The following is a 20914-nucleotide window of genomic DNA, read 5'->3' as shown; positions in this document are numbered from 1 at the left end:
GCGGTTGCCCACCTGTAAGAGGGGGCCGTTTTACGGCTCTTTTTATCGAGGTATTATTTTACCCACCCAGGGACTGCTTTTGGACGTCCCAATTGTCTGGGTCTCCCAATGGAGCGACAAAGAAGAAGGGAATTTTGTTTACTTACCGTAAATTCCTTTTCTTCTAGCTCCTATTGGGAGACCCAGGACCCGCCCCTGTTCCCTTCGGGCTGTTTGTTCTTTTGTGTACACATGTTGTTCATGTTGAATTGTTCTTTTGGTTCATGGTTTCAGTTCTCCGAACATCCTTCGGATTGAATTTACCTTAGACCAATTTATAAGTTTCCTCCTTCCTGCTTTGGCACCAAAACTGATGGGCCCGTGATGCACGGGAGGGTGTATAGGCAGAGGGGAGGGGTTACACTTTTTAAAGTGTAATACTTTGTGTGGCCTCCGGAGGCAGTAGCTATACACCCAATTGTCTGGGTCTCCCAATAGGAGCTAGAAGAAAAGGAATTTACGGTAAGTAAACAAAATTCCCTTCACTTTGTGTGGCCTCCGGAGGCAGAAGCTATACACCCAATTGTCTGGGTCTCCCAATAGGAGCTAGAAGAAAAGGAATTTACGGTAAGTAAACAAAATTCCCTTCTTTAAAATAAAAATCATTTTAACTCACCCGGCGTCCAGCGATGTCCTCTGCAGCCCGTGCAGCCTGCTGCTTCTGAGCCGGCTCATTATTGTCGCGCATATTCATGATGCGCTACACAGCCGACCTGGAAGCAGCTGCTGCGGGGGTCAGCGCCAGCCGGATGCTGCACCGCGGGAGCGATCAGCACCATGGAGAGCGGGAGCGGGCGCAGGTGAGTTGATTACTAAGTGCAATCACGGGCCACGGAGAACGGAGCCCGGATTGCACTTAGACAACCCATGTGTGCCGTGATTCACGGCACACGGAGAGACATGTGCGTGTTTTACACGCCAGTGAAAAACGTCAGTGTTTTTCACTGACGTGTGAAACGGGCCTAAAAGTGAGAATATTGTTGCTACAGCAACATTTTGGGTGAAGTAGCTGTGGATTCAAAATGCTTAATATACTCCTGAATAAAATCCTTGAGGGGTGCAGATTCCAAAATGGGGTCACTTGTGGGGGTTTTCTGACGTATAGGTACCCAAGGGGCTCGGTGCGCGAAGTTTATTTCAACTTTTCCAAAATTCAAATGGTGCTCCTTCCATTTCAAGCCCTCCCATTTATCCAAACAGAATGTGGAGAAGGAAATGACAGCACAGGTTTTTTTTTCCAAAGGTCTGTGTTCAACCAACTTTATTAACACTGACAAGTCTTAAAAAAAGCACCTAAAAAAACGCATGAAAAACGCATGAAAAATGCATGCGTTTTTGATGCCTTTTTTTCTCAAAAAGCATTGTTTACAATTCTCCTCTCTGCCAGAGGGTGCGTTTTTTTCCGCGCGGAAAAAAAAGCAACGTGTGCACATACCCTAAGACTTTTATTCCAAAAAAGTCCCATAGAGGATGATGAATCGGGGACTAAGTATTTACATGTCGTTCGAAAAGCTAGCACAAACACCATAGAGTTTGAAAACATACTTTACAAATGTGTACAGGACTTTAAGGGAACCTATCACCAGATTTTGGCTTTCTAAACCAAAACTAGCAACTTAAGCAGCGCCTGTGCTGCATTCTATAAAGGTGCATGTTACCCCTTGAGCCCCCTGTAGACCCCACAGCAGCCAGAAGAGCCGGCCACGCAACAGCCGCAGAGCCAGCTGTGCAGCTACCTGCAGACCCAGCAACGCAGCTGCCAGTACAGTCAACCTCGCAGCAGCCGGCACAGCAGCCATCAGAGCCGGCCACGAAGCAGCCAGCACAGCTGACCACACAGCAGCCAGTACAGCCGGCCTCGCAGCAGCCGGCACAGCAGGCCACACAGCAGCCGGCACAGCAGGCCACACAGCAGCCATCAGAGCCGGCCACTCAGCACAGCCGGCCAGCTGGCAGCCAGCAGAGCCTGCCGCGCGGCTGCCAGGACAGCAGGCCGCACAGCTGCCTACACAGCCGGATGCACAGTCTGCACGTAGCTGCCAGTTAAGTTGGCCTCGCAGCTACCAGCACAGCCAGCCACGCAGCAGCCAGAAGAGTCGGACATTCAGCAGCCGGCACAGTCTGCCACGCAGCTGCCAGTAGAGCCGGCCTCGCAGCAGAGAGCACAGCCGGCCATGCAGCAGCCAGCAAAGCCGGTCACGCAGCAGCCAGCAGAACCCGGCCACACAGCAGAGCCAGCAACGTAGCAGCCAGCATAGCCGGCCACGCAGCAGCCAGTATAGTCGGCCTTTCAGCAGCCGACACAGCTGGCCACGCAGTAGCCAGCAGATCCGTTCGTGCAGCTGGCCACAAAACCGGCCACACAGCAGCCGCCACAGCCAGCCACGCAGCAGCCAGCACAGCTGACCACTCAACTGTCGGCAGGATAAACAGCAGCAAGAAGAGCCGGCCATGCAACAGCCACAGAGCCAGCCGCACAGCTGTTAGTACAGCCGGCCTTGCAGCAGCCGGCACAACAGCCAGCATAATAGGCGACACCGCAGCAGCCAGCAGAGCCGGCCACACAACAGGCACTGCCGGCAACGCAGCCGGCAACGCAGCAGCCAGCAGAACCAGCCAGGCAGCTGCTAGCACAGCCGGCCTCGCAACAGCCGCAGCAGCAGCCAGCATAGCAGGCCACATAGCAGCCAGCAGAGCCAGCCACGCAGATGCCAGCCAAGCAGCAGACGTCCCAGCAGCATGCAGTCGGCCTCGCAGTAACCGACACAGCAGCCAGCAGAGTTGGCCACGCAGCTGCCAGCACAGCCGATCTCGCAGCAGCCGGCACATCAGCCAGCACAGCAGGCCAAATACCTTTTATAAAATCTCCCGCCATGTATGTAAATTGCTTGGTCCGGTCCCATGAGGGTCCTTATCTGTGCCTCCTGTCCTTCCTTTCACCTTCCTCCTGAGCTCATTGCCGTGGATGACGTCTCGGGAGCCATGCACGTAAGTGGGCAAATTCTCACACCTGCGCAGACACATTCCCAGCTCGCGCAGGTGCATGTCTCTGCCCAGGCGCAACCTTTGTCCCGGGGATGTGGTTGGCGTCATCTGCGTCTTTCACAGTGCTGGGCAACATCTCGTGCCTGCACAGAGAACTAGCCGGTTCGCGCAAGCGCACCTATGTTTTCGTCTCTGCCCACAATAGTGCAGAGCGAAGTGCATCTGTGCAAACCAGGAATGTGTGTGTGACGGCGCGAGATTTTGCCCACCTACGTGGATGGCGTCCGAGGCGTCATCCACGTGAATCAGCTCAGAAGGATGGCAAAAGGAGGGGCAAAAGGCACAGATTAGGACGCCCATTGGATCAGAACGGGCAATTCACATATATGGCGGGAGATTTTATAAAGTTATTTGTGTGGTCTACACGGGGGTAATGCGCTGCACAGGCGCTGCTTAAGGTACTAATTTTAGTTTAGAAGGCCAAAATCTGGTGACAGGTTCCCTTTAAATGTATATACTATGTGCTCTTGTGCAGGTGTTTTAACTCTACAATTATTTCTTACATACAGATTCAAGTATACCTTTGTGATGGAGGAAGACAGAGGCTCCAGTTCGAGTGGCTGGGTTTCTCCTTTTAAAAAGAAACTGGTTTCACGATTTTCTACACCTGTGGAAGTTAAAAAGACTCCAACTCCTAGTAAGACAATGAAATCGCAGCTTTATGGGTTGAAGGGATTTTCTGACTATTTTTTTTTTAAAAAGTATTGGAACCTTCTTTTCTCCATTCATCATTTAAAGAAAGCTCTTTTATATTTTGTTTAAAGCTGAATACCCTTAAAGTATTAAAACCTTTACTTTGCTTTTACACTGCAATTTTTTGTGGTTTTTGCCAAAAACATGTTAGCCTTTTGAATTGTAGTCTGCATCTGCTTTTACTTTTCATTTATTTTTTTTTCATTATTGTGATAGGCTTTGTTTTTAGTAATTTTTTTTATTTTTACATTTTGTACTCTATTTAATTGAAACTTTAATTCTTGATTGTCTTTCAAGGCAAAGCAAGTGGTATCAAAACTACCGGTATTCAGCAAGAGACCTCTAAAAATAAGAAATCAGCTGAAAGGTTAGTATAACATGGTCATCTGATTTATGTAAAATTTTGGTTTTAAAGTGAATTGGTCAGCAGGTTTTTGCTTTGTAATCTGAAAGCAGCAGACAGACACTAGTTTCTAGTGATGTATCATTTTACTAGGTGCAGCAGTTATGATAGCATCTGTCCTTTCTGTCGCAGAATTAGCAGAACTCTCAGAATGTTGAGTCTTGTATAATCCCGGCCTACATTGATTGGCAGCTTTCTGTGTACATTGTATAGTGACAAAGCTTCTGATCAGTGGTCGGGGTGCCTTTTGGATAATGAGTGATTTATCTCCTACAAAAAAAAAAAAGTTTGTTTTGAAACTGCAAAACAAAGCATAGTAAGTGATTACACCTCTGGAAACTGAGTTTCCGCCCCTTCATCATGCTGGTCTTAGGTTACATTGCAAAAACATGGTGATTTGATTTCTTTTAACCGCACATGTTAAAAGTGTCACTTTATATAATTAGTGGAATTAGACATGCATTTTTCTTGAAAGCAGGCAACCTAAACAAGACCAAAGCCCCACCTAGTAGCTCACTATCTCAATTACTTGTATGCAGCACTGTGACAAACAAGATCAAAAACAGATAATGTACCGGTACGTCCTAAATCATGAAGGGGTAATCACCGCCGGCTACTGCGGTGAGCGATCCCTGCACATGTCTGCTGATTTGAACAGCAGACCTGTGCGGCTAACAGGCTCTGATCAGCACAAATGAATGAGCGATCAGGCTGATGATCCTTATAGTCCCCTAGGCAAACTAGTAAAATTAAAAAGTAAAAAAAAAATTCAATTTTTTTTTTTAATTAAAAAAAAAATAAAAGTTCAAATCACACCCCATTTGCTCCATTAAAAATTAAACTGTTAAAAAATAAAAAATACACACATTTGGTATTGCCGCGTTCAGAAATGCCCGATATATCAGTATATTAAATCAATTAATCTGATCGGTAAACAGAATAGTGGCAAAAAAAATTCCAAAGAACAAAATTACTTTTTTTGGTTGTCACAAATTTTGTGCAAAATGTAATAACCGGTGTACAAAACATGGCATCTGCGCAATAATTGTACCATTAAAACGTCAGCATGAGACGCAAAAAATAAGACATCACTGAGCCCCATATCCTGAAAAATGAGGACAGTAGGGGACGCGAAAAGGCACAAAAAAAGTGAGCCACTTTTTTGAACAAACGTCGAATTTTTTTTATCCCCTTAGGTAAAAGTAAACCTATACATGTTTGGTGTCTACGATCTTGTACTGCCCTGAGGCATCATACTGACGCATCAGTTTTACCATATAATGAACACTGTGAATAAAATATCCCCAAAACAATCATGCATTTGCACTTTATTTTTTCTTCGGCGCTCCATTGGGAGACCCAGACGATTGGGTGTATAGCTACTGCCTCCGGAGGCCACACAAAGCATTACACTAAAAAGTGTAAGGCCCCTCCCCTTCTGGCTATACACCCCCAGTGGGATCACTGGCTCACCAGTTTTTCTGCTTTGTGCGAAGGAGGTCAGACATCCACGCATAGCTCCACTGTTTAGTCAGCAGTAGCTGCTGACTATATCGGATGGAAGAAAAGAGGGTCCATATAGGGCCCCCAGCATGCTCCCTTCTCACCCCGCTGGTGGTTTGTAAGGTTTAGGTACCTATTGCTGGTACGGCGGCTGGAGCCCACATGCTGTTTTTCCTTCCCCCATCCCCCTGAGGGGCTCTGAGGAAGTGGGATCTTACCGGCCCCAAAGCCCTGAGGCCGGGCTCCATCCACAGACCCATTGAACCTGCTGGATACGGAGCTGGGTACCGTTCAGGGACATGGCCCTGCACCATTCAGGTACTCTGTGTCCCCGTACACACAGGCACAGCACACTCCAGACTTGCTGGGTGTGCTAGTGCGCCGGGGACAGTAAAGGGTTACAGTCACTGCAGCCTAGCTGAGTGACTTTATGTATGGGGAACTACCGCGCCGGACGCTCCGGGAGCGGCGGCGCGGCTGGGACTTGTAGTGCGCCGGGGACTTAGCGCCGACCGCGCTTTTACGGCGGCGGCGCTTATAAATCCAGTCCCCGGCTTTTGCGGCCTAGCTCCGCTTCGTTCCCGCCCCCACCCTGTCAATCAGGGTAGGGGAGAGACGCTGTACAATCAGCAGCGCCGAGGGCTGGAGCCTTATTTACATGCTCCAGCCCTCTCACTGGACACTGTGGGACGCCGGTTTCCCGCTCTGACTTGGGGGCACGCCCACGGCCCGCCCCTACCCACACGAGCTGGAGAAGACGCCGGCAGCCATTCCTGCAGTCCGAGCTGAGAGATCGGACTCTGGGCAACCAGGCACAGGACTAGGGCGACCACACACCCGCTTATAGGCGGGCGGTAAGCGGCACCTGAAGTGCTGACCCCACTAAATACCGCATTTGTCCATTTGTATTTTATGCTTACACTGCATAGGTCGCTATTTTTGGCTATATGCCCTCTTAGATGGCGACACATCAGCAGCAGGAAAGCAGGGGTGCTAAGGCACAGGCTTTCCATGCTGCTTGTATTGCATGTACTGAAGTGTTCATGTGTATTTATGCTTGTATGCTATACACTGCACTGTACGGTCGCTAGTCTGGGCTATTTTCGCCTAGAATGACTAGTCTACAGCAGCAGAAAAGCAAGGGTGCTGAGGCACAGGTTTTTTTCTATGCTGCTTGTATTGCAGGGGTTGCAGTGTTCATTTGTACTTATGCTTGTATGCTATACATTGCACTGTATGGTCGCTATTCTGGGCTATATTCCCCTAGATGGCTAGTCTACAGCAGCAGAAAAGCAGGGGTGCCAAGGCACAGGCTTTCTATGCTGCTTGTATTGCATGTGCTGCGGTGTTCATTTGTACTTTATGCTTGTATGCTATACATTGCACTGTACGGTCGCCATTCTTGGCTCTATATCCTAGATGGCTAGCCGGCAGCAGCATATATGCAACACAGGCTTTCGATGCTGTTTTTACTGCATGTGATACTGTTCCACACTGAACCCCATTGTGTGCAATGCTCCCCTGTAGCACTTGGTCAGCCGGGGTCTCTATTAGACGTGGCCAAAGGAACCACCTGTCAACCCTGTCCAAGGACAGGGATGGAGTTGCAATGGGATAGAGACTTGCAGTCCGGACAGGCCATGGGCAATCTGGATCATTGCTCCCTGGCCACCCTCATTTGGAACAAAATCGGTGCTCCGGGGGGGTCCCAGGAGGCTCTCTGTATGATGAGGCAGACGTAGCTCATCAGGACTTTGATCCTGACACCGCTCTCAATCCGGATACACCGGATGGTGACGCCATAAGGAATGATCCTATAGCGTCCATCAATGGAATGTTGGATCTTTCTCCCTCAGCTCCCCCAGCGGAGGAGTCAGCTTCACAGCAGGAGAAGTCCCATTTCAGTAGCTCAAACGTATATTGAGTATTTTTCTGGCCACGCTGACTTCAGAGAAGCAGTCCAGGAACACCACGCTTACCAGATAAGCGTTTTCTCCAAACGTATTAAGGATACACGTTATCCTTTTCCCCCTGACGTGGTCAAGCGCGGGACCCAGGGTCCAAAGCTGGATTCTCCAATCTCCAGGCTTGCGGCTAGAGCATAGTTGCAGTGGAGATGGGACTTCACTTGAAGATGCTAGACAGATGGACTCTGGTTGAAATCTGTCTATGAGGCTATCGGCGTGTCGGTTGCTCCGGCATTTACAGCCGTATGGGCACCCTAAGCTTTTCAGCTGTTCTTGCACAGCTGGTCTTGAGCATATGTACATTTGTGCCGCAGGGGCGTCCGTAACCTCGCAATGTCTGCATTGCGACTTACCCTATTAATGCTGTCCTGGAAGGACAGTCGAGGTTTCGGTCCTTCCCAAGCTCGGGCAGGTCCCAATTGTCCTCGTCCAAAAGAGCTGAAAAGCCTCAGAGGGGCTCAGCTTCCGGGGGCTCAATCACGCCCAAGGAAGGCAGCCGGAGGAACCGCTACCAAGGCGGTCTCCTCATGACTCTCAGCTCTCTCATCTCTCCGCATCCGCGGTTGATGGCAGACTCGCTCGCCTTTGGCGACATTTAGCTGCCACAGGTCACAGACCGGTGGGTGAGGGACATTGTGCCCACGTGCACAGGACAGAGTTCTGTTCTCGTCCTCCGACTCGATTCTTCAGAACGTCCCCACCTCCCCACCGAGCCGATGCTCTTCTGCAGGCAGAAGGAGTGGTAATCCCTGTTCCTCTTCAGGAACAAGACACGGTTTTCCTCCAATCTGGTTGTGGTGCCAAAAAAGGACGGCTCTTTCCGTTCCGTTCTGGACCCAAAACTGCTCAACAAGCACGTGGAGGCCAGGCGGTTCCGGATGAAACCCTCCGCTCCGTCATTGCCTCAATGTCTCAAGGAAATTTCCTAGCATCAATAGACATCAAAGATGCTTATCTCCACGTGCCGGTTGCTACAGAGCACCAACGTTTTCTACGTTTTGTGATAGGAGACGAACATCTCCAGTTCGTAGCTCTGCCATTTGGTCTGGCGACAGCCCCACGGGTGTTCACCAAGGTCATGGCGGCAGTGGTAGCAGTCTTGCACTCACAGGGACACTCTGTGATCCCTTACTTGGACAATCTACTTGTCAAGGCACCCTCTCAAGAGGCATGCCAACTCAGACTGAATGTTGCGCTGGAGACTCTCCAGACGTTCGGGTGGATCATCAACTTCTCAAAGTCAAACCTGTCACCGACCCAATCACTAACGTATCTTGGCATGGAGTTTCATACCCTCTCAGCGCTAGTGAAGCTTCCGCTGGACAAGCAGCGGTCACTACAGACCGGGGTGCAGACTCTCCGTCACGGTCAGTCGCACTCCTTAAGACGCCTCATGCACTTCCTCGGGAAGATGGTGGCGGCAATGGAGGCGGTTCCGTTTGCGCAGTTTCATCTGCGTCCTCTTTATTGGGACATTCTCCGCCAATGGGACGGGAAGTCAACATCCCTGAACAGGAAAGTATCCCTTTCACAGACGGCCAAGGACTCTCTGCAATGGTGGCTTCTTCCCACCTCATTATCACAGGGAAGATCCTTCCTACCACCGTCTTGGGCGGTAGTCACGACAGACGCGAGTCTGTCAGGGTGGGGAGCAGTGTTTCTCCACCACAGGGCTCAGGGTACGTGGACTCAGCAGGAGTCCACCCTTCAGATCAATGTTCTGGAAATCAGAGCAGTGTATCTTGCCCTACTAGCCTTCCAACAGTGGCTGGAAGGGAAGCAGATCCGAATTCAATCGGACAACTCCACAGCGGTGGCATACATCAATCACCAAGGGGGGACACGCAGTCGGCAAGCCTTCCAGGAAGTCCGGCGGATTATGATGTGGGTGGAAGCCACGGCCTCCACCGTATCCGCAGTTCACATCCCCGGCGTAGAAAACTGGGAAGCAGACTTCCTCAGCCGCCAGGGCATGGACGCAGGAGAATGGTCCCTTCACCCGGACGTGTTTCAGGAAATCTGTAGCCGCTGGGGAAGGCCGGACGTCGACCTAATGGCGTCCAGGCACAACAACAAGGTCCCAACCTTCATAGCACGGTCCCGCGATCACAGAGCTCTGGCGGCAGACGCCTTAGTGCAAGATTGGTCGCAGTTCCGGCTCCCTTATGCTTTTCCACCTCTGGCACTCTTGCCCAGAGTGCTACGCAAGATCAGATCCGACTGCAGCCGCGTCATACTCGTCGCCCCAGACTGGCCAAGGAGGGCGTGGTATCCGGATCTGTGGCATCTCACGGTCGGCCAACCGTGGGCACTACCAGACCGACCAGACTTACTGTCCCTAGGGCCGTTTTTCCATCGGAATTCTGCGGCCCTGAACCTGACTGTGTGGCCATTGAGTCCTGGATCCTAGGGTCTTCAGGATTATCCCAAGGGGTCGTTGCCACCATGAGACAGGCTAGGAAGCCCACGTCCGCTAAGATCTACCACAGAACGTGGAGGATATTCTTATCCTGGTGCTCTGCTCAGGGAGTGTCTCCCTGGCCATTTGCATTGCCTACCTTTCTTTCTTTCCTGCAATCTGGGTTAGAAAAAGGTTTGTCGCTCGGCTCCCTTAAAGGGCAAGTCTCTGCGCTATCCGTCTTTTTTCAGAAGCGTCTAGCACGACTTCCTAAGGTGCGCACGTTCCTGCAGGGGGTTTGTCATATTGCACCCCCGTACAAGCGGCCGTTAGATCCATGGGATCTGAACAGGGTACTAGTTGCCCTCCAGAAGCCGCCCTTCGAGCCTCTGAGGGAGGTTTCAATCTCTAGACTATCACAGAAAGTGGCTTTTCTGGTAGCGATCACATCTCTTCGGAGAGTGTCTGAGCTAGCAGCGCTGTCTTCCAATGCTCCCTTCCTGGTCTTCCACCAGGACAAGGTAGTGCTGCGCCCCATTCAGGAGTTTCTCCCGAAGGTGGTATCCTCTTTTCATCTTAATCAGGATATCTCTTTGCCTTCGTTTAGTCCTCATGCAGTTCATCGGTATGAGAAGGATTTACATTTGTTAGATCTGGTGAGAGCACTCAGAATCTACATTTCCCGCACGGCGCCCCTGCGCCGTTCGGATGCACTCTTTGTCCTTGTCGCTGGTAAGCGCAAAGGGTCGCAGGCTTCTAAGGCCACCCTGGCTCGATGGATCAAAGAACCAATTCTTGAAGCCTACCGTTCTGCTGGGCTTCCGGTTCCATCAGGGCTGAAGGCCCATTCTACCAGAGCCGTGGGTGCGTCCTGGGCATTGCGACACCAGGCTACGGCTCAACAGGTGTGCCAGGCAGCTACCTGGTCGAGTCTGCACACTTTCACCAAACATTATCAGGTGCATACCTATGCTTCGGCGGACGCCAGCCTAGGTAGAAGAGTCCTGCAGGCGGCAGTTGCCTCCCCGTAGGGGAGGGCTGTCTTCGCAGCTCTAACATGAGGTATTTCTTTACCCACCCAGGGACAGCTTTTGGACGTCCCAATCGTCTGGGTCTCCCAATGGAGCGCCGAAGAAGAAGGGAATTTTGTTACTTACCGTAAATTCCTTTTCTTCTAGCTCCTATTGGGAGACCCAGCACCCGCCCTGTTGTCCTTCGGGATTTTTGGGTTTTTTCGGGTACACATGTTGTTCATGTTGAACGGTTTTTCAGTTCTCCGATGTTACTCGGAGTGAATTTGTTTAACCAAGTTATTGGCTTTCCTCCTTCTTGCTTTTGCACTAAAACTGGTGAGCCAGTGATCCCACTGGGGGTGTATAGCCAGAAGGGGAGGGGCCTTACACTTTTTAGTGTAATGCTTTGTGTGGCCTCCGGAGGCAGTAGCTATACACCCAATCGTCTGGGTCTCCCAATAGGAGCTAGAAGAAAAGGAATTTACGGTAAGTAACAAAATTCCCTTCTTTGCAATTTTTCCGCATTTGTAATTTTTTTTTTGCTATTTTTAAGTACACTATTTGGTAAAACTTATGGTTTCATTTAAAAGTACAACTCGTCCCACAAAAAACAAGCCCTTATATGGCAAGATTGATGGGAAAATAAAAAAAAGTTACGGCTCTCAGAAGAAGGGGAGAAAAAAACAAAAATGAAAGAGGCTAAGCAGATGCTCACAGCAAGAATTCACTATAAATACAGCTTAACCCATTTGTGACCAGACAATTTTTTTTGTAAGATCCCTAAATGTTATTTTCCCTGACGCCTCATTGGGGGACACGGGACCATGGGTGTTATGCTGCCTATCCATAGGAGGACACTAAGTAGATGCAAAAAGCATTAGCTCCTCCTTTGCAGTATACACCCCCTGGCTGGGCCAGGCAACCTCAGTTTTAGCTTAGTGTCTGTAGGAGGCACATCCTTTCAAGGTTTTATTTTTTGAGGGCAACGGTTTCCCTTAGTGACCGAACTCCCAATACCATAAACGGGCGGGAACGCTGAGTGTTGCCTCCACGTACCCCCTCCTGCGACGCTGGATCCTGGGCTGCCTTTTACTGGACGACAGGTCCCACAGACACCGATTTTCCAGATCCCAGGGCAGAGGCACAATTCCTCAGCCCCTCTTTGCAGGCTCTGAGTTGATACATTGCACCTGTGTGGCCGGACACAGCAGGCTGACTCTGCTATTTTCACTGCCTGGACTGAGGCAGTGTTAAGGTGAGATCCCCCTGACTGGTTTCCCAGACAAAGGGAGAAAGACGGTTCAGGGAAGGCTCCCAGGACTACTGAATTTACAGTTTTTTATTCCCACCATAGCTGCGTGCTGGCTGGAGGAGGGGAGAGTCCCTTGCTGATTGCAGGGAATCCTGCAGAGATAATCGAACGGTGGCGGGGGGAGGGCTCCCAGGGCTCATAAACTCAGTGTTTATTCCCTCTAGCTGCGTGCTGGCTGGAGGAGGAGGGAGTTCCTTGCTGATTGCAGGGACTCCTGCAGAGATAATCTACTGGTAGCTGTGTACTGACTCAGAAGCTCCCTTCCCGCCGTTTTTTACTACCGACAGCAGGGGGGCACACTGACTTCTTCTTGGCGCGCTTTTAGCGCTAAGCCCCGCCCCCCGCAGGCCGCGATAAGCCCCCCCCCCCCAGGAAAACGCGCGAAGATCTCCACTGAGACTCCTTCCTGAGGACGCAGGGTCATCGGCTGATTCTGGTGAGGTACACCGAAGCAAATACAATCCTTGCTTCCCACTGCTTCACTTGTAGCTCTGCATATCATTGCTCCCCCTCCTGGCATACTCCTATTAGGAACATGCAGAACTCTAAGGGTACTAAGAGTGCTAAGGCTCACATAGTCTATTATTCAGCCTGCACTGCCTGCCACGCTGAGCTACCACGTAAACACACCTCTTCTCTCTGTGAGTCCTGTGCCCCTATAGCCCCCCAAGAACCCCCCCGCCACCACCGCCGCAACCGTCAGCTCAGAGCCTAGGGCCCACCGGAATGGGCACAGTTTCTGTCCCAATCCATGGAAAAACTGTCACAGAACCTGGTGCTGGCTATGCAATGTCGTCCTCCACACCCTTCTGGGCCCCTGGACGTAACGCAGCCTGAGGATACCCCTATGGAGGGTCCTTCTGAGGTAATCCGGGCCCATGCTTCACCGGTTGCAGGGGTCAGGAAAAGAGCACACGGCCGGGTGTCTCCAGCACTCTCTCATGGCCCCCATGGCTCTCCCTCGGGAGCACACAGGGCAGGCTCTCCCACACGCTCCACGGCTTCTGAAGAGCTGGAGGAGGGAGAATGCTGTTTGTACCAGGATGATTCCTTGGTTTAACCCTCCACAGATGATCAAACTGCAATAGACTCCCTTATAGCAGCAATCAACCAAACTCTGCATGTGGAGGATTCCCCATCCACTACCACTGACCATGCGGTCTCCTTTAAGAGGGCAAGGAAACCCCAAAAGGTTTTTCGCTGATCACCCAGAGATTCAGGATATCCTCACAAAGCAAAGGGAGAAGCCTGACAGGCGCTTTGGTAACCGTAAACTCATGGAGTCCCGGTACCCTTTTGCCTCACCTGCCCCTAAGGGCTGGGCCGATCCGCCCTTGGTCGACTCTCCCGCCTTACCACAAAGACGCTCCTGTCTTTACCCGATGGTTCTTCCATCAAGGACTCGACAGACAGACAGGTGGAGCACCTCGCCCGCTCTGCCTTTGAGGCTGCGGGTTCCTCCCTCTCGCCCTCCTTTGCCTCTGTGTGGGTCGCAAAGGCGATCTCTGTCTGGGTAGAATCCCTTAACACTTCGCTTGAGGAATCCCAGTTCCCTCATACCGTCACAGAAGTAACAGCTCAAATTGCCGCTGCGGCGGAGTACCTCATGCAGGCCTCCATTGATGCTGCTACCTGCGCAGCTTTTGCCGCCTCAAATACCATAGCCATCCGTAGAGCTCTCTGGCTCCGACAATGGAGAGCGGACTCTGCTTCCAAGAAGTCTCTCACGGGCCTTCCCTTTTTTCCAGACCGATTGTTTGGCAAACGTCTGGACAAGCTCATTTCTGACGCCACGGGAGGAAAAAGTACCTCCCTTCCCCAGCTGAAGCCCAGGACGACCTTCATCAGACGTCTACAGTCCTCTTCTTCAGCGCTCTATTGGGAGACCCAGACGATTGGGGTATAGCTACTGCCCTCTGGAGGCCACACAAAGCACTACATTAAAAGTGCAAGGCCCCTCCCCCTCTGGCTATACCCCCCCGTGGTATCACGGGTTCTCCAGTTTTAGCTTTGTGTGCGAAGGAGGTCAGACATTCCATGCATAGCTCCACAGATTTTAGTCAGCAGTAGCTGCTGACTGTTTCGGATGGAAGAAAAGAGGACACATATAGTGTCCCCAGCATGCTCCCTTCTCACCCCTGGATGGTGCTTGTAAGGTTGAGGTACCTATTGCTGGTACAGGGCTGGAGCCCCACATGCTGTTTTCCTTCCACATCCCCTTGTAGGGCTCTGTGGAAGTGGGATCCTGCCGGCCTCTCAGCTCTGATGCCGGGCTCCATCCACAGACCCATTGGAACCTGATGGATTCGGAGCAGGAGTACGATCAGGGACAGGGCCCTGCATCTTACAGGTACTCTGTGTCCCCGGCAGGCACAGACACACTCCGGGCTGGCTGGGTGTTATAGTGCGCCGGGGACCGCAACGTGGAGTTGGTGTCCCTACAGATTACTGGGGGATTGTTTGTGTTTGGGAACGCAGCGCCGACCCCCTCTGGACCGGGCGGCGCTGCTGTGACTTGTGGTGCGCCGGGGATCCGCCGTCCGCGCTTTTACGGCGGCGGCGGTTATAACTTTAGTCCCAGGCTTTTTGGGCCTAGGACGCCGGCAGCTCCGTTTCGTTCCCGCCCCCACCCTGTCATTCAGGGTAGGGGAGAGACGCTGTTCGCAAGCAGCGACGAGGGCTGGAGCCTGATTTACATGCTCCAGCCCTCTCACTTGGCACAGAGGGAAGCAGGCTTCCCGCTCCTGGCCAGGAACGCCCAGGGCCCGCCCCCCTTCCTCTCTCGAGACGCCGGCAGCCATTACATGCATGCCTGGCTGGAGGAAGGACGCAAGGCTCTGGGAGACCTGGACTAGGGGCTATCTGGCGACCACACACCCGCTTTTTAAGCGGGCGGTAAGCGATTTTTCTGTGCTGGTCCCTCTAGTGCCTCACTGTGTATCAGTGTACTGGATACAGTTATATAGATATTGTATTTCTTGCACTGTGAGGTGCGCTTCTGGCTGCATATCCCAGATCGCTCTGTGGAAGCAGCAACATGTCATCCTCAAAACGCAAGGCGGCCAAGGCAAAAAGGGCTGTGTATACTGCGTGTGCTGCATGTGGGGCTAATCTACCAGCAGGCTCTGATGACCCCCATTGTGTGCAATGCTCCGACCCGGTGCTGCTTCGCCAGCCGGAGTCAGGAGAGGTAGCGACCCAGGCTGAGACGCTTGTAAGTTCTGCCCCGGTGACAGGGACGGACTTTGCAGTTTTTGCAGATAATATGTCTGTATCTATGGCAAAAATCCTTGAGACCTTGCAATCTATGCATGGGGCTCAGTCTTTGGGCACGGCGAGGCCTCCGTCCTCAGGTCCCCCTTACTTGGAATGTATCCAGCCCACAGGGGGGTCCCCGGCTTCACAGGCCGAGGATTATGACTCAGATGATGGCCCCAGCCACCCTAAGCGAGCTCGCTGGGAAAGACCCTCGACGTCTTCACACTGCTCAGGGTCTCAGCGCAATCAGTCTCCCTGTGATGTGTCTGATGAGAGTGATCAGGAATCCACTCCTGGAACCCCTCTCAACCTGGATACCCCGGATGGGGATGCCATGGTAGACGACCTTATCTCAGCCATCAATAGGCTGTTGGATATTTCTCCCCCAGCCCCTTCAGCAGAAGAGGCGGCTGCGGAGCAGGAAAAGTTTCGTTTCCTTTATCCCAAGCGTAAATTGAGTGCTTTGTTAGATCACTCTGACTTCAGAGAATCAATCCAGAAGCACGACGCTCACCCAGAAAGGCGTTTCTCTAAACGATCTAAAGATACGCGTTTCCCTTTCCCCCCTGAGGTGGTCAAGCGCTGGACACAGTGTCCAAAGGTAGACCCCCCGATTTCCAAACTTGCAGCTAGATCCATAGTTGCAGTGGAGGATGGCGCTTCACTTAAAGATGCCAATGACAGACAGATGGACCTTTGGTTAAAATCTGTCTATGAAGCTATAGGCGCGTCGTTTGCTCCGGCATTCGCAGCCGTATGGGCACTCCAGGCTATTTCAGCTGGCTTAGCAAAAGTGGATGCTATCATGCATCCAGCAGTGCCGCAAGTGGCGCACCTTACCACGCAGATGTCGGCGTTTGCGTCTTACGCTATCAATGCGGTCCTAGAATCTACCAGTCGCACCTCAATGGCGTCCGCCAATTCGGTAGTTTTGCGCAGAGCCTTGTGGTTAAAGGACTGGAAAGCAGATGCTGGTTCCAAAAAATGTTTAACCAGTTTGCCTTTGTCTAGAGAGAGACTGTTTGGCGAGCCATTGGCTGACATCATTAAGCAGTCCAAGGGTAAAGACTCCTCTTTACCACAACCCAGAACACCCAAACCTCAGCAGAAAAAGTGGCAGCAGAGGTTTCAGTCCTTTTCGAGGTTCGGGCAAGACACCATTTACCTCGTCCAAAGGGACTCAGAGGACGCAAAGAAACTCAGATTCGTGGCGGACTCACACACGCCCCAAGAAAGCAAATGGAGGTACCGCTTCCAAAGCGGCTACCTCATGACTTTCAGCCCCCCCCCTCCGCATCGCCGGTTGGGGGCAGGCTCTCCCGCTTTTCCGGCATTTGGATGTCACAGGTCAAAGACCGGTGGGTGACGGACATTTTGTCTCGCGGGTACAGAATCGAGTTCAATTCTCGTCCTCCAGCTCGGTTCTTCAGAACCTCCCCACGTCCAGACCGAGCAGATGCTCTGCTGCAGGCGGTGGATTCCCTAAAAGCGGAAGGAGTGGTTATCCCAGTCCCTCCTCAGGAACAAGGGCAAGGGTTTTACTCCAATCTCTTTGTGGTTCCAAAAAAGGACGGCTCGTTCCGTCCTGTTCTGGACCTAAAACGGCTCAACAAACATGTGCACGCCAGGAGGTTCCGGATGGAAACCCTCCGCTCTGTCATTGCCTCAATGTCCAGAGGAGACTTCCTTGCCTCAATAGACATCAAAGATGCTTATCTCCACGTGCCAATTGCTACAGAACATCAACGTTTTCTACGTTTTGTGATAGGAGACGACCATTTTCAGTTCGTAGCTCTTCCATTTGGTCTGGCGACAGCCCCACGGGTCTTCACCAAGGTCATGGCGGCGGTGGTAGCAGTCTTGCACTCTCAGGGACACTCGGTGATTCCTTACCTAGACGACTTATTGGTCAAAGCTCCCTCTCGGGAGGCATGCCAACTCAGCCTGAATGCTACGCTGGAGACTCTACAGTCTTTCGGATGGATCATCAACTTTCCAAAGTCGATCCTATCACCGACTCAGTCACTAACGTATCTTGGCATGGAGTTTCATACTCTAGCAGCGATAGTGAAGCTTCCGCTGGACAAGCAGTGGTCACTACAGACAGGGGTGCAATCTCTCCTGCAGGGCCAGTTGCATCCCTTGCGGCGCCTCATGCATTTCCTAGGGAAGATGGTGGCAGCCATGGAAGCAGTTCCCTTTGCGCAGTTTCATCTGCGCCCACTTCAATGGGACATTCTCCGCCAATGGGACGGGAAGTCAACGTCCCTGGACAGGAAAGTCTCGCTTTCCCAGACGGCCAAAGACTCTCTACAATGGTGGCTCCTTCCCACATCATTGTCTCAGGGAAGATCATTCCTGCCCCCATCCTGGGCAGTAGTCACGACAGATGCGAGTCTGTCAGGGTGGGGAGCAGTATTTCTCCACCACAGGGCTCAGGGGACGTGGACTCCGCAGGAGTCCACCCTTCAGATCAATGTTCTGGAGATCAGAGCAGTGTATCTTGCTCTACGGGCCTTCCAACAGTGGCTGGAAGGAAAGCAGATCCGAATCCAATCGGACAACTCCACAGCGGTGGCATACATCAACCACCAAGGAGGGACGCGCAGTCGGCAAGCCTTCCAAGAAGTCCGGCGCATTCTAATGTGGGTGGAGGACAGAGCATCCACCATATCCGCGGTTCACATCCCAGGCGTAGAAAACTGGGAAGCAGACTTCCTCAGTCGCCAGGGCATGGACGCAGGGGAATGGTCCCTTCACCCGGACGTGTTTCAGGAAATCTGTCGCCGCTGGGGAGTGCCGGACGTCGACCTAATGGCATCCCGGCACAACAACAAGGTCCCGGCATTCATGGCGAGGTCGCGCGATCAAAGAGCTCTGGCGGCAGACGCCTTGGTTCAAGATTGGTCGCAGTTTCAGCTCCCATACGTGTTTCCGCCTCTGGCGCTCTTGCCCAGAGTGCTACGCAAGATCAGATCCGAGTGCAGCCGCGTCATACTCGTCGCTCCAGACTGGCCGAGGAGGTCGTGGTATCCGGATCTGTGGCATCTCACGATCGGTCGACCGTGGTCACTGCCAGACCGACCAGACTTACTGTCCCAAGGGCCGTTTTTCCATCAGAATTCTGCGGCCCTGAACCTGACTGTGTGGCCATTGAGTCCTGGATCCTAGCATCTGCTGGATTATCTCAGGGAGTCATTGCCACAATGAGGCAAGCTAGAAAGTCGAATTCGGCTAAGATCTACCACAGAACGTGGAAGATTTTCTTGTCCTGGTGCTCTGCTCAGGGAGTGTCTCCCTGGCCATTTGCATTGCCCAAGTTTCTTTCCTTCCTGCAATCGGGGTTAGAAAAGGGCTTGTCGCTCAGCTCCCTTAAAGGGCAAGTTTCGGCACTATCCGTGTTTTTTCAGAAGCGTCTAGCACGTCTTCCTAAGGTGCGCACGTTCCTGCAGGGGGTCTGTCATATTGTGCCCCCGTACAAGCGACCGTTAGATCCATGGGATCTGAACAGGGTACTAGTTGCTCTCCAGAAGCCGCCCTTCGAGCCTCTGAAGGAAGTTTCCTTTTCTCGGCTGTCGCAGAAAGTGGCGTTTCTTGTTGCAATCACATCGCTTCGGCGAGTGTCTGAGCTGGCAGCTCTGTCATCTAAGGCTCCCTTCCTGGTGTTCCACCAGGACAAGGTTGTGCTGCGCCCCATTCCGGAGTTTCTCCCTAAGGTCGTATCCTCTTTTCATCTTAATCAGGATATTTCCTTGCCTTCTTTTTGCCCTCATCCGGTTCACCGGTATGAAAAGGCCTTACGTTTGCTAGATCTGGTGAGAGCACTCAGAATCTACATTTCCCGCACGGCGCCCATACGCCGTGCCGATGCACTTTTCGTCCTTGTCGCTGGTCCGCGCAAGGGGTTGCAGGCTTCTAAAGCCACCCTGGCTCGATGGATCAAAGAACCAATTCTAGAGGCCTACCGTTCTGCGGGGCTTCCGGTTCCTTCAGGGCTAAAAGCCCACTCCACCAGAGCCGTGGGTGCGTCCTGGGCATTACGTCACCAGGCTTCGGCTCAACAGGTGTGCCAGGCAGCTACCTGGTCCAGTCTGCACACTTTCACCAAGCATTATCAGGTGCATACCTATGCTTCGGCGGATGCCAGCTTAGGTAGAAGAGTCCTGCAGGCGGCAGTGACACCCCCATAGGGGAGGGCTGTTTTGCAGCTCTAACATGAGGTATTTATTTACCCACCCAGGGACAGCTTTTGGACGTCCCAATCGTCTGGGTCTCCCAATAGAGCGCTGAAGAAGAAGGGAATTTTGTTACTTACCGTAAATTCCTTTTCTTCTAGCTCTTATTGGGAGACCCAGCACCCGCCCTGTTGTCCTTCGGGATGTTTTTTTGTTGTTTGCGGGTACACATGTTGTTCATGTTGAACGGTTTTTCAGTTCTCCGATGTTATTCGGAGTTAATTTGTTTAAACCAGTTATTGGCTTCCTCCTTCTTGCTTTGGCACTAAAACTGGAGAACCCGTGATACCACGGGGGGGTATAGCCAGAGGGGGAGGGGCCTTGCACTTTTAATGTAGTGCTTTGTGTGGCCTCCAGAGGGCAGTAGCTATACCCCAATCGTCTGGGTCTCCCAATAAGAGCTAGAAGAAAAGGAATTTACGGTAAGTAACAAAATTCCCTTCGTTCCGCTCCTTTCGGAACTCATTTGGTTGGTCGACATCCCTCTCTGCCCCCGCCACTAGCCGTGGACTACGCAGGGACCGACCTTCTCAGCTCTCCCCGAAACCCACTTCGTCATGGCAGCCTAGACCGAAACAGTCCAGGACTAGGGAGACTCGTCCACGATGTTTTCCCCCCTCATGACTCCTTTGGCACCCCGGAAGACACACTCATTGTAGGAGGTCGACTGCGGCTCTTTCAACACATCTGGGCTGCCGCCTCAGACGACAAATGGGTGGAAGACCTTGTGCCTTCCGGTTACCACATAGAATTTCGGACCAGACCCCCGAGTCGGTTCCTTGTCTCAAACCCCCCAAAGACTCAAAAACGACGCGAGGCCTTTTTCTCAGCAATCCACTTGCTCCAAACAGCAGGAGTGATAATACCCGTCCCGGACGACGAGAGGTTCAGGGGTTTTTATTCCAACCTCTTTGTGGTCCCCAAAAAGGATGGGTCAGTTCAACCCATCCTGGACCTCAAACACCTGAACAAACATGTGCACGTACGGAGATTCAGAATGGAGTCCCTAAGGTCCATTATTGCATCCATGGTCGAAGGGGAATTCCTC

General features: G+C 52.0%; 1 protein-coding gene across 3 annotated transcripts in view; it reads left to right on the top strand.

Moving 5' to 3' along the window:
* CENPC (centromere protein C) overlaps positions 1–20914 on the top strand; it is a 290257-nt gene that overhangs the window by 82656 nt on the left and 186687 nt on the right. The window contains exons 10-11 of one of the 3 annotated variants that reach the window (XM_075352388.1): positions 3594–3721; positions 4075–4144. The exons of 1 other annotated variant lie outside the window; for it this stretch is intronic. In XM_075352388.1, coding sequence (XP_075208503.1) covers positions 3594–3721; positions 4075–4144 — 198 coding nt within the window. The remainder of the gene's footprint in view (positions 1–3593; positions 3722–4074; positions 4145–20914) is intronic. One more of the 3 variants, XM_075352390.1, reaches the window with a different exon arrangement.

This window comes from Anomaloglossus baeobatrachus, chromosome 1 (assembly GCF_048569485.1).
Source record: "Anomaloglossus baeobatrachus isolate aAnoBae1 chromosome 1, aAnoBae1.hap1, whole genome shotgun sequence".
Lineage (NCBI taxonomy): Eukaryota > Metazoa > Chordata > Amphibia > Anura > Aromobatidae > Anomaloglossus > Anomaloglossus baeobatrachus.
This window is presented reverse-complemented; position numbering and strand designations above follow the sequence as displayed.